Here is a 13,096-nt window from a genome sequence, read left to right as displayed (position 1 = left end):
TCTGATACTACTGGTCAGCGGTGATTGATTCAATCGCTAAATTTATACCAGTGGTGTCAGTCACAAGATTGTTGGATACTCTATTGGATTCTCATAACCGATTTTCAACCTCGCATATCCAGCCTCGGAGCATAATTCTAGTGCACTCCTTCATGCACGGTTCAATTATCTGTATCCTATGATTGCGTTCGAATGAAATCACCGTCTACTACTAGATCACATGGGCAGCACATTCCCCGATCATAAGTTATTAGTTATTTTGCGGGTCAAGCATGGGCCACGTCTTGGCCTAACACTTTTTAATCAAGCCAGACCCTGGACAATTTACGCATGCTGCATGCGCTAATGCGGCACGTCAGGATGCTGGCAAGTCTTTTCAAATCCAGGAAGCTCAGATTTCAGCTCCCTGAAGATAGCTGCATACTACACGACCTAGTGGACTGGTAGGATGTCTCGCATATAGATTGTGTCTGCGGGTAGTACATTCCCAATTAAGCAGTGGGGACGGTTTGCCCCCAAAGTATTGATATAGTAAAGGATTGGAGACTCACCAAGACCGAGAACTGCGTTTCAAAGCTGTAGTACTGCTACTTTTTTTTTATTCCGTTTCATTTCTTCCTATTTGCCTTCATTGCAATGGATGACACTCTTTTGTCACCAGAGTCGCTGGACTGGGCGAGCTTCTTATCGCAATTGGAATCCCCTTCGACACCAGGGCCGGTTTCTACCCCCAAGGGTCTATTATCAGGGTATGCTGAGAGCTGTCAGTTGCTGTATATTACTGCTAATTACGGTTAGGACGGAGTCATTTCCTGGTACTACAGTGTCCAGCGACCTTGACATACTCGGTGAGACCGGCACCGCACAGTTCGAGCAGCTCGAGCGCATTCTCGGCTCGCAGACTGTTGCCAACCATGTCGACTTTACGGCAGACCCAACCGTCCTGTCAGCGGAGGCGTATAACGTATCCAAGGCCTCGTCAGATGCAGCATCACTCATGGTCGAACCGACAGAGCAACTACCCCCAGTGAGAACCCCTAATGCACAGCAGATTCCGACCAAGGCAGCATTCGAAAAGAGCATCGAGGTAACGCAATTACGGAAAAAGTACCATGAAAAGTATAAGGAACGGAATAGGCTAGCCGCGGGCAGGTCACGGCAGAAGCAGGTGGACCTGATCGAATTGTTGGAAGCAGAGCGGCGCGAAGAAGAGCGACGGCGTAAGGCACTAGAGGAGGAAATTCAACGCATTCAAAAGGAGCTTCTTGCCATGAAGGAGGAGCTGCGGCACCATATCCGAATATCAAATTGCATTAGTATGATGTCCCATGGTGCGCACTTACAGACACTTGGGTTTTTGGCGCACGATATGATGCGGTAGAGTGGTCCGTCCTAGATCTCGCGTAAAGCCTAAGTATCGTCAGGAAGGCTTGAATTTGGTGGGTTATAGCCGTGGACGCCTTCAGTGATTACGAGAATTTGGAAAATATCATACCACCTGTATAGCCTTGATGATTTCAGCCATTACCTACCTTCGGCGGAGACCAACCCACACATGATGCAGCTCCTGCGAGTAGTATTCTATCTCCTTGACCACCTCGAGCCATAGATAACATGCGGGGTCTCACCAACCATACCTTATGAGATAATTCATGAATGAAATTCTTCTTCAATTTACTACTTTTCCTCTATCTCCCTGACCCTTCTCCCTTCTCTTTGCTCTGGTTGGGCCGATATCACCAATAATCATGCTTATGGCGCTCACCACCTGCCAATCTTCTTAGTAGAGGTTATACATCACAGGGGTACTCATCCAATGTCCCAGCCTCCCGACGTTGCATTCGCAGGTTCGCCACCCACTAGAATGGGACCGAGCCTGGGTCCTCCATCCTCAGCCGAGGCCCGATCCAGTAAGTGGAGCATGCTAGCTGCAGCTTCTTTTACTGTTAGTGTAGGATCGCCGCAGGAGGGGCTTCTTGCTAACTCAGGTGTGGACAAATCACTGCCTGCAATGACGACGACCGTTAATGGAACGGTAATGATTCCCCTCAAGTGTTTCCGACGAGCAAAAGTTACAAGCTTCGCTGACCAAGAGATAGGGATCAACGTAACTTATACGTGCCAGGCCGCACTTTAATCTGAGGGCCATGAGATAAGGTCGGCGGTCGTGGTAGTCTCAGCTGTCTGGCCAAGAGGTTTGCTACATCAGTAGCTTTAGCTTCTATTAAGGCGCTATGCCATGATCATTTCATTCCAATGATGACCCTTATTCCCTCTATCCACAGCTATCCTACCACTAACTCCTAAACACTTGTCGGCCGGATCATCCTACTGGCCGGTCCAATCAGGACCGCCAGCCGGAATCCCCAGCCAACAGCTTCTCTGTAAATGTAGAATAGTCTGTCTCTTTCTTTGTTTCCTTTCTCTTCCTACTTCATTTTTGGGATCCTCCAATATATAGTTCTTTTTATTCATACTCCGTTTAATCCTACATATTATGATAGAGCTGGTGTAGCTCACGTGTGTGCGATTGATTGTCTTAAGGTCTAAGTCATTATTATTATTATTATTCCTCCGGCTGTGCACGGCCTTAGGCTGCATGTGGCCTTCTAAGCTAGCCTATCCTGACATAATCAGCTATATACACGTGACCTTCATTCTCTGTGGAAGCGAGTGTATGCTTGTCTTATTGGGTGGCCGGGACGGCAAAACTATCTAAATAACTAGCTTACTAAATGATGACTAAGCGAGATCGAACCAATAGGGCATACGGCGCAGGACGACCGTATGTTCCAACATTTTCCTCTGGTGGTGATTCAGTCATTTTTGTAAAGCCTTCCAGTTTTCTTAATAAATTGAAGTATAGCATTGACTATGTCTATGTTTGGAGCCTATCTATTATTCTGTTCTCTTGTTGCGAGTCTACTATCCCTGGTTTGGTTTGCTGTCCAGAGTCTGGGATAGATTTCTGTATTTTTAATTTATCAGTCATTTTATTTCCTTACGCATACCTTCCTATCAGTAGCAGTGGAAGAGAAAATATTTAATAGCCTCTGGTCCCTGCATACATTTATATGACTTGTTGTTGATTTTACTGACTCAGTGCAGGAATATATTCAATAAAATATGGCCTGTCTAGAGCTGTGCCAGTACTGCTGTTTAGTATCTTGTAAGTTAATTATATAGTCATAGAACATGATTTCCTGGTAGTGGAGAGTTAATCTTCTTAGTATAATTTTCTTCAGCTATCCTTTTGAATTTCTGGGTCCGTGCATGCTGGAGGGATTTGCGATTCCTTCACTAGGTAGAGAATCTTAAATAAGTAACTGTCTAGTTAGGTAGACAGAATAGCCAGTTTTCTCTGGTTATGTATACTGCTGCCTCTTTTATTAATTGTGTACTCTTCTTGTCACTGTCTGTAGAAAGCTATTAAAGCTAAAGCTAAATCCTTATTTTATATAGTTTCTGAAGCAGCTTATCAATTCTGATAATTAGGGCTTGCCTACTTTGATGGTGCAGTATATAAATAGATATTAATACAGTTTAACTATTAGTATATATAGTTATGTCTAGTATTCTTTTCAGGACAGGTAAAGATTCCAAAATCTGTTTAATTATCTCTAGCGCCTCCAGGAGTGCTCTGAGTTAAGCAAAGTATATATTAACATACTGGTAATGGCCAATAGTCTTGGAGTTAGTTCTGACCACTTGATTATTTACTATAGCTATTACACCAATACCAAGCCGCCCATAATGCCCTGACGCATGCGCATGGATTTCAAGTTGGGGATACTGGATTTCCTGTGTGCTGTCTAATTCTGTTTCCTCTATTAAGATAATGATGTTGTCCCATCCTGATCTATAAGAGCTAATTAAAAATGGCTGGGTTACATGTATAATCTCCGGATTAATTGGACAGATCTTGATTAATATAGTGAATAGTAATTTGTGTCTACTATTCTATTGCGCTGCTATCTTCTTGCACTGCCAGAATAGATAGTTTCTTGGAAGAATATGGCCGTTAATCCAATGCTTGATTATCTGTTTTCTAAGCTGGATTTCTAGTAGATCAATACCAGCTTCAGCTTCAGCAATATAGATTACTACTAAGCGGAAGGCTCCTGTAATGGTTTTTACAGCAGCTCTTTAGATAACTTCAAACGGTTTTATAATCCCATATGAAATTTCTGCATTCTTGTTGATTAATGCCCAGACTGATACAGCATACATGATTTTTGGCATCACTAGTAAGCTATACAGCTAGCGTGCAGTTTTAGTGGCCAGCCCATTTAGTCTAGCCAGTGCTTGGGCTGCCTTAATACCTCTCTTTGTGGCCCTTCCGATATGTCCTTTAAACAAGAGTTTTTGATCTAAAATCACCCCCAGGATCTTAGCTGATGGACTCGGGTAAATCACCTGTTGTCCCATCTTGAGCGGCAGGGCAGGGAGTTGTCGTTGGGCCAAGAGACATAACTACTCAGCCAAGGCTGCTAACAAGTCATTGCAACTGGTGTAAAGCAGCTTCGACAGGCCCGCTTGTTCAGGCCACTGCCCTGGTTTTCAGTCACTTAACTTTCGATGAGTGATCTCCAGATATTGAGGCCCCGCCCAAAATCTCTCACTCCAGGTGTCTCCAGGTTTGCTTCTTAAGCATATATCACCGGCATCCAGCTAGAACAATATCACTTTGGCTTCCTCAGCCTCAGATTATCAGTGCGAGCGAGATAGTAGAGATTCTTCTCTCATTCTCTACTAGGACAATACTACTTTGGCTGACTGACCTCGGGTTCTCTATGTGAGAGAGGTAACTGACTTCTATCGCTTTACACACCGACACACGCGTCTGTCCTTTAAAGCTATATAGACAGTCTTGTTAAACCTGCATGACTTGTCAGTCGCTGCCATTATATGCCACACTTTACAGGGAGATGTTTCCTGCTTTATATTACCAGTATTGATCTCTCTCCACTGGCCGACCGTGTCTTGTGAAGGCTGCTGTGGTATTTCTAGATATCCTGCAGAGTGCCATAACAGTCTCTCACTAACCAAACTTATATCCTTGGCTTTATAGGCCTCTCGAATATCTGTGACTATGTCTTAATGAATTCGCCGAGGTTTGTTGCTAGATCACACATCCCTGGCAGAGCAGACAGTCAGCATATTCAATCAAGGCTACCCGTCCGAGCCTTAATGGGGGACTTGTAACTAAACACCTGATATCTCTATACCAGTCTCGCACTATTCACTGCTTAACTGATTATATCCTCTCTCGCCGCGGGACGCCAATTCTAATTATATTTTTAAGCTATTGGATAACACATAATCTCAGAGAGTGTTCAAGCTCAGAGGTATCCTGTCTCCTGCCTAGATAATACCACATTCACTGGGAATACAAGTCCAGTTTCAGTCTTGAGTAGAAGTTAAGTAGATAATTATCAGATGGTTTTTATAACTCGTTTTCCTCTGATATTCACAGTCCATTCATATGTACCTCCTGTATCTCCCGTACAGGGAAGACGATCCCTCTGCACCGTTGCGTCAAGGTAGCTATCGGCACGGCACAATCTGTGTAATTCCTATTCATTTACTCGTAGTTAGGGTATAGTAATAATAATAACAGTGATGCATAAATTTCTCCCAGCGTTGATAACAGAGTGGTTGCCGTTAGAAGAAATATATACATCTTGATCCCGACCGATTCTCATGTCACCGTGGCCACGTGACTGCCTCCCTTGCGGGGAAGAAATAGATATTTGGTGACTATCTCTCCTTATCATATCTTGAGTCGAGATGCCAAAAGCACCACTCCGCAAAGGATTGGGATCTTCCCTGGGAGAGATACCGGTGGAATTTATACAGCTGGATGATCCTACCATCTCCACCGCTAAGAAGGATTATTCCACCTTGACATCTTATAATCTCCTCCCTAAGCGGGAGAGGAGTATGATCGTACCAGGTACATTTCTCCCAGGTCTATGTTCCTTTAGATCTCTAGGCTCACACCTAAAACTGAGGCACCCCATCGATCTGGAAGCTGGCTCCTGCTTGCAAAGTAAAACCCGATTCTGGAAAATACATCCAGGACCCAAATACTCTCGTCTTCCCCAAATGCTCACTCGAGCCTTTATTCCGGGCCATTGCAGTCACCAAGCCCACAATGAACCTGAACGATATTGACCTGATCAGTGACCGGCGGAATCTGCGGCTACTGTTGGCCTTGGTGAGCGGAAACAAGAAACCGTTCCGCATCAATATCGAGGTCGTCGCCTCGACCGTTCTCTTCACTACCTACGCGAACAGTAAAGTCAACTTTGTCCAGAACTTCGAGGGATATGGTCGGGAGTACGAGAAGGCGTCCACATGGACCCCCCGTCACGTCCGAGGGAGTATCACCCATAATCGGGTGGTCCGTTATACCCTGGGAGGCGTGAGAATTATGCTTCGTTTCGAAGTTGATGCGTGTATGCCTGCAAAGCCTTGCAATATGCCCGAATCGAGCAGTATGAAAACGCCGTCCGGCCTCACGGTGGTAAAAGCAGGCAGGTTGGTTGGACCATCCCGGATTGTGGAGATCAAAACGGGACCAGCCCGAAAGGCTCTAGACGTTTCAAAGAATCTATCGCAGATGTGGTTTTCCCAGACGCCAATATTGTGCATGGGGCAATATACCGAGGATGGGGCTTTTTTACCGGCGAGACAAATGAATGCGGAGAGAGAAGGGAAGCTGAGATTGTGGGAGAAGAATAATGAGGACAAGATACGAAGGCTTATCCGGGTGCTTCAGATGATTATGGAGCTCGTGAAACGGGGACCACCCATTTGCGCACTTATCCATGAGGGAGATGGTGTCCTAAGGGTTTATCAGGATATGAATATGGGCAAACGAGGTATTCCAGTGGATCTATTGCCCATGTGGACTATTACTCCAAAGACGACGGAGACACATAAGTAAATGATTGCAGGATATTCTACATGGCTCACTCAGCTCATGCCCAGGATATGTCCTGTGGATCTGGCGCAAAAGCGAATATTATCTGGAGGTTCAGCGCCTCATCACACACGTACATTCTTTCCAGATCTGCCATGACATTGAGAGCCTACATACATCGGGGACTCACAGAGGTACGACTTACATACCGGGAGGGAATCATCTTCAAGTAGGAGTCACGGCCGTAGTCAACATCTATACCGGAGCGATGTATGATGGACCTACGATTTACTACAAAGTGCCACTCGTACATACACCTTTGGTTCGGTTGGGGTAGGAAAATGATATGAAGTTCTTTCCATATGATAGTAAACTCCACAGCAAGCCATATATAACAGGAGATTTCACTGTTCCAGTATGAAGACCGTGTTATCACACATGCAGCCTCATTTGTGACCCCGCCCATTTACCGCGAGCTCATCCAATCAATACGGATGCCTGAACCTCGGTTATGCACGTCTCGCTCTGACCTCTGTTGGACAAAAATAGGATAAAACATCATAAGATCAAGAGGTGCGCATGAAAGTAACCGAAACGTAACTTATCACCTCTCCTCGCGACGCGTTTATTCTGTCGTAGACTATGGCGATCAGTTCTTCGAATTCGATCATCGCTCTCGCCGGCTTTAGCGGCGTGACCGCGCATGTATTTCTGTATCGCCACGGAGAATGGGACCTTAAGGGGCCGACGCTGGTGATCTCATACATCATTCTACTACTTGGTGCCATGGTTGTAGAGCAAACGGAGAGAGCGTCTGGTCTTGAACTGGGCTTGCCACGCCACTGGGCCCCCCAGGTAGTAGGATATCATATTCTGGGTATCTACGGGAGCATGCTCTTGTACAGAGCCTTTCTACACCGACTGGGAGGATTTCCGGGGCCAGTCCTTGCAAGATTGTCAAACTTTTACGTTTCTGCGTTATCCGCTCGAAGGTTTCATCTTTACGAGGAGACCCAGAGGCTCCATAAGCTGTACGGGGATTATGTGCGCTTAGGTGAGATGTGGCTTTCTCCCTCAATGGCTTCTGTCGTGTCTTGGCAATGTGAACTGATCGAATGGCCTGGATTGCTAGGGCCCACGGAGTTGTCCATTGCCGATCCCAACGCAGTCAATGCAATCTACAGTTCTCAGGCGAAGGTTTCGAAAGGCCCATGGTATACCGTGCTGGAACCACGAGTCTCTGTCCAAATGGTCCGGGACAAGGTGGAGCATGCGCGGCGGAGAAAGGTCTGGGACCAAGGTTTTAGCTCGCGAGGTATGAAGTCCACGTCAATTTGGGTAGGATATGGAAATCCAGTTCTGATAATGCTAGCCCTGCGTAACTACGAGCCGCGCGTTACCCACTACACGAACCAACTTATTCATGCCATTGAGCAGCGTCTGGAGAGCCCAATAGATGTCTCCCGGTGGTTTAACTATTATAGCTTTGACGTGATGGGCGATTTATCGTTTGGAAAGTCCTTCAACATGTTGATAGATGGAAAGGATGCTTATATTTTGAAGCAATTACATACTGACATGAAAGGTATTGGCCTTTTCAGTCATCTAACCTGGCTGTTCCCATTCTTCAAAAGAATTCCTGTGCTCAATGCCGATTACCTGAAATTTTGGAATTGGGTGGAAGGACGAGTGAAGGAGAGAATTCAGGTCAGCTAGTCCTTTCTCCATCACCGACGGAAGGCCAGCTTATGGGGTAACGAACTACAGGAATGTCCGGACCGTCTCGATGTGTTTTCCTGGCTTCTGGACGCGTATAAGCGGGGCCGCAAGACTAAGCAAGATACTCTTGACCTTCACGGCGACGCCTACCTAATTATTGTTGCTGGCAGGTACAGTGAACACTTGGACACTCTGTAGACTGTCAACTCCCCCTTGGTGTTGTAGGTGCCCAGAACATACTGATTCAATTCAAACAGTGACACTACCGCTGCAACCCTGACCAATGTCATGTTTCATCTGGCTGCGGACCGCAAGTTGTATCGAGCCCTCCAGGCGGAGCTCGATGCCTTGCCTGACCTTGCCTATGAGAAACTCCAGGGTGTGAGGTTACTCGATGCAGTGATAAATGAGACCCTCCGGCTGCATCCTGCTGTACCATCAGGCACGCAGCGCATGACTCCCCCAGAAGGCATGACTATCGGCAACACGTATATCCCAGGAGACGTCATGGTGTGCATCCCGCTACACACGCTCTTTAGAGGTAGGAAAAACATGTTATCTATTCTCTTGGACGGGACTACCTATCGCACGGAGTTAACAGTTACCAGATGAACGTGTCTTCGGCCACCCAGAGGATTTTATCCCTGAAAGATGGACTACTCAACCTGAACTAGTCAAAGATCCATCCGTATTCATTCCTTTCAACGGTGGTACGTTCCTAGCATTGGCCTACCCCTTCTCGGTCGCATCCTGCACACAGATAGATCAAACGTATAGGATTTCAGTTGCTAATCACGTTGGAAACTAGGCACGTATGCGTGTGTTGGAAAGCAGCTTGCCCTGATGGAGCTCCGTCGCGTGGTTGCTGAGATCCTCACGAGGTATGATGTCTCATTCGCACCCAATCAAACTGCGTCTGCCTTTACGGATGGAAAGGTCGATACATTTACGCTGGTCACAGCGCCACTGAAGCTGTTGTTCCAAAGGAGGGAAGATGGTAGGCCGTACAATGTCACAGACCAACCAAGTAGTTGATCTGGCCGCATGTAGCTTGGAGGCATTTGGGCAGAGATTGTCATACTTCGTGTAGAACTCGTTTGTTCGTCATATTGTGTATGATGCGATTGAAAGGCACCAAGCCTACTACTCCCTCTACGTGGCGCTGATTTGGTGAATTAAAGCGGAAAAAGGCAGGGGAGATTAATTCTATGTACTTTGTAATACGCTACGCCAAGAGGCTCAGAGATGAACAAGTCTCTTCTAGCTCCGGCCATTTGTTACAAACAGAAAATATCTTGAGAATCTGGCGGTTGTGTCAAAGCTATAATGGTTCCTTCTGTTCTGGAAAAAACAAATGGACCAAGGTAAACCAGGTGTAGTCACTTGACGTATTATCAACCTTGCTATCTTTACATCTGTACACACCACTTTGTGCTAGACACCTACACAAATGGGACTTCGGCCCAGGCTGATTAGATACTGGAATGGCAGTCTAAGCTTTGAGGCCGGCAACAAGCTTGTCACCAATCGACTTAATGCTGTCCTCGAAGTCCTCGGTCTTCTTAGCCTTCCAGTTGGCCTTCTTGCCAGGCACGGCGTCCTTGCCCTTGAATCCAATGTAGAGAACGTCGTTGCCGTCGTGGCCATGATCACCATCGGGATGCTCCTCGGGAAAGCAGAGCTCAGCTAGGGAGAGGGAGGCCTCACCCGTGGAAGTACCACCGTTGGTATCACCCCAGATACCGTAGTGCTAATGATGCCCCGTTAGCCAGGACCGTATCGGACGCAGAGGAATGCACATACCAGCTTGCCGTTACACACAATAGCCATGACACTCAAAGGCTCCATTCCGTGTTTCTGGGGATTGAACTTCGGGGAGTCGCCCTCATTCCCGAACACGACGTAGGGGTGGAGGTTGGCGTCCAGGTCGGAAATTCCGAAGTCCTTCACGTCATCCTTGAAAGCGGTTTCGCCCCGGCCGGACGGGTCATTGGAGCATTTGCCAGCAGAGTTGTTGGCTCCGTCGCAGTCGACATCCATGTTGGTATACTGCCCACCGTTCCGAGATGAATGCATGAAAATAGCCCCTGAGATGTCGTTGCAGTACTCAAAGGAGTTGCCATCGCTATGGTCACCATTAGTAAAACCCTTCTGCAGCACATCAGAGCATTTTCCCTAAGACAATGACGAGTATTAGGTCAGAATATTTGCAAGATGGGATGACAAGAGAAGAACGGGTGCGTACCTTGTGCTTCTCGTAGATCTGCTTCAAGTTGTCAGGAAGGTCATATGCGGTGGCACCAGTGACCAGAGCAACAGCAAGTATCTCAGACAGACGCATTATGTAACTGTGAGCAGGGTATAAAAGAGTATACACCTATAATTTTAGAATGATGCTTGTTGGTTTCCCAGTTTCTGACGGACAGTCGCGATCTTTTATATCTCGGTGGAATCCCTCTCAATCATACGCTACCTCTGGCCTGATAGACGTCGCATTTAGTGCAAAAGCGTTGCCCCCAAACTGATCGACATATTTTCGGAGAATGTAACCTTATTTTCAGGGGTAGAAAGTACCTCTCAGTCCTGAAGTAGTAGTTCTTCCGTGGTCATGGCTGACAATGCGTCTATGTCACCCACCTACGGCCCTCAACCTATAGCCCAGGGCTCGCACGGGCTGCATAACGTCTAGTATACCGAAAACAGAAGACAGCCTTGAAGAATCCTCGTTCGCTTAGAACAACTTAGGAGCTGCTTAGGCACAACGGATACCCCGGGTAACCCGGATCTGCAACCAGCCCGGTCTCAATACATCAATGACCCAGATCAATCGCCCCTGGACGATGTAACCTTAGATAGTGCGAGACGTCAACCTCCGAGGCAAGTTCATCTCAGCGCTGATTTCTCTGGGATAGATGACGGGGTACAAATCGCTATCACGTTCATCCTGGATTCAGCAATGTAATACCTCTAGGAATTCCGTTCGCCGAGTTGCGGACGTCCTCGAACTAAAGGGATCCAGACGGTAACCTATACGCATTATCCCTTTGTTGCGATACCTGTTGTGGCAAGGCGCATGATACCCCTTTCCACTGGGTAAGTCTACCTCTGTTGCCTGCAGTAGAGTTTGAATCTGTGAATATCCCTTCTTCTTCTGGGGAGTTGTATTCCTATACGCGATTCTAAAACAACGGATCGAGTGAGATCGACAACGACAGTCCGTCGGCTGCTGCCGATGCTTCGGTTGGCCGCCGATAGGGTTGGCGGCAGCTTGCCGATCTCTTCGGCTTTGCCGACACAGCAGTCGAGAAACATGGAACGACTGACTCACGGAGTTGTAGGTGTATTTGGTTTGACACGGGGAACATTATCGGACGGAGTGCTCGCTGGTGAAGAATTATGGCAGAAAAGTCATTGTACGTAAACGGAGCATCAGTCAACCGGAATGGCACTCTCGTCCACTGCTTACTACCTGAATCTCACGATGCTAATCAGGAGCTGGTAGTACTACATCCTTTGATAGAAAGTTGCTGACTCATAGAGAGATTACTGTAGGGAATATGGTAAGACTAGTGTAGTAAAGTAGGCAGAGTATGGTGTCTATCGACATCATTACTCTCGTCACCCAGGAGGTCATGTCTTTTTCGTTGCTTTTCTGACACTACCTTTCTTCGACGTTCGTTCCGCCGTTTTACTTTTAGATAATATAGTCGACTTTGCCTTCAGAGATGTACCCGGCGTCTTACCATCCGCGAGCATTCGTACGAGCGTCTCAATACGTTTCTCACGGCGCTGTGGAGCCGCCCACTGCAGTTGAACTAATAGGGAATACCGATCCGACCGGTTCAAACTTTCGAAGAAAGCGGCCGCTGGGGGTTTGCTCGCCAGCGCGGTTGCCAGATCATCCGGCACGGTGATACTAGCCGGACCATCGTATGCCCGCCCCCAGCGTCCATCGGCCTTTGCCGCTTCGACGACGGCTAACCCGGCTGGTCGCATGCGGCCCGCTTTCACCAGCGATTCAACAGTCATGACGTTTTTCTTGGACCAGATGCTCTTCGCACGTCGCGGTGTATATCGTACCAGCCACCAGTCCTCGTCGTACGCGTTCGCCCGACCGTCAATCCATCCGAAACACAACGCTGTCTCCACGGCCTCATCGCGAGAGACTGACGCGATCCCCGAGTTCTTCTTAGCTAGCTTCAAGTAGATCCCCGGGGCAGTCAAATGCTCCCGCTCAAGGAAGTGCTCGAACTCTTTGGCTGACCTAAAGGGGTGAATTGGGAGATCTGATGGTTCTGCTTTTGGCTTGGCTTTGGGGGGCATTGCCAGCGCGGTATACCCCTTCTGGGCTGTCGAGTGAATTATCCTGTGGGGGTATTTCTGCCAAACTATGCGTGTAACTGCAGAGAGCTGTTTGAGCAGGTGCATTGAGTGACGGGGTTTATCTGT

At 47.3% G+C, this 13,096-nt stretch overlaps 5 protein-coding genes across 5 annotated transcripts; 3 read left to right on the top strand and 2 right to left on the bottom strand.

Annotated features, from left to right (window-relative positions):
* Window positions 1-636: 636 nt before the first annotated feature.
* On the top strand, window positions 637-1,381 carry BDW43DRAFT_313480 (uncharacterized protein; the record flags this gene model as incomplete). Its single annotated transcript, XM_032047617.1, has 2 exons — window positions 637-749; window positions 799-1,381. The coding sequence occupies 2 exons, from the start codon at window positions 637-639 to the stop codon at window positions 1,379-1,381; spliced, it is 696 nt and encodes a 231-aa protein (XP_031897746.1).
* Window positions 1,382-5,792: 4,411 nt separating this feature from the next.
* Window positions 5,793-7,284, top strand: BDW43DRAFT_283714 (uncharacterized protein; the record flags this gene model as incomplete). Its single annotated transcript, XM_032042769.1, has 2 exons — window positions 5,793-5,956; window positions 6,015-7,284. Coding segments are annotated over exons 1-2 (947 nt in total), but the record flags the coding sequence as incomplete, so codon positions are not given.
* A 209-nt stretch (window positions 7,285-7,493) lies between these two features.
* On the top strand, window positions 7,494-9,923 carry BDW43DRAFT_146743 (cytochrome P450). Its single transcript, XM_032038382.1, has 6 exons — window positions 7,494-8,243; window positions 8,301-8,635; window positions 8,696-8,817; window positions 8,905-9,188; window positions 9,256-9,357; window positions 9,456-9,923. The coding sequence occupies exons 1-6, from the start codon at window positions 7,571-7,573 to the stop codon at window positions 9,680-9,682; spliced, it is 1,743 nt and encodes a 580-aa protein (XP_031897744.1). The 5' UTR covers window positions 7,494-7,570; the 3' UTR covers window positions 9,683-9,923.
* A 208-nt stretch (window positions 9,924-10,131) lies between these two features.
* On the bottom strand, window positions 10,132-11,367 carry BDW43DRAFT_146729 (glycoside hydrolase family 75 protein). Its single transcript, XM_032038381.1, has 3 exons — window positions 10,893-11,367; window positions 10,451-10,822; window positions 10,132-10,397 (listed from the first exon to the last, which is right to left on the bottom strand). Exons 1-3 carry the CDS (start codon window positions 10,986-10,988, stop codon window positions 10,140-10,142), a joined length of 726 nt encoding a protein of 241 aa, XP_031897743.1. The 5' UTR covers window positions 10,989-11,367; the 3' UTR covers window positions 10,132-10,139.
* A 910-nt stretch (window positions 11,368-12,277) lies between these two features.
* On the bottom strand, window positions 12,278-12,970 carry BDW43DRAFT_302021 (YdeI/OmpD-associated family protein; the record flags this gene model as incomplete). Its single annotated transcript, XM_032045173.1, has 1 exon — window positions 12,278-12,970. The coding sequence occupies one exon, from the start codon at window positions 12,968-12,970 to the stop codon at window positions 12,278-12,280; it is 693 nt and encodes a 230-aa protein (XP_031897742.1).
* Window positions 12,971-13,096: the final 126 nt, after the last annotated feature.

The sequence above is a fragment of the Aspergillus alliaceus genome, assembly GCF_009176365.1.
Source record: "Aspergillus alliaceus strain CBS 536.65 unplaced genomic scaffold BDW43scaffold_38, whole genome shotgun sequence".
Taxonomy (NCBI): Eukaryota; Fungi; Ascomycota; class Eurotiomycetes; order Eurotiales; family Aspergillaceae; genus Aspergillus; species Aspergillus alliaceus.
This window is presented reverse-complemented; position numbering and strand designations above follow the sequence as displayed.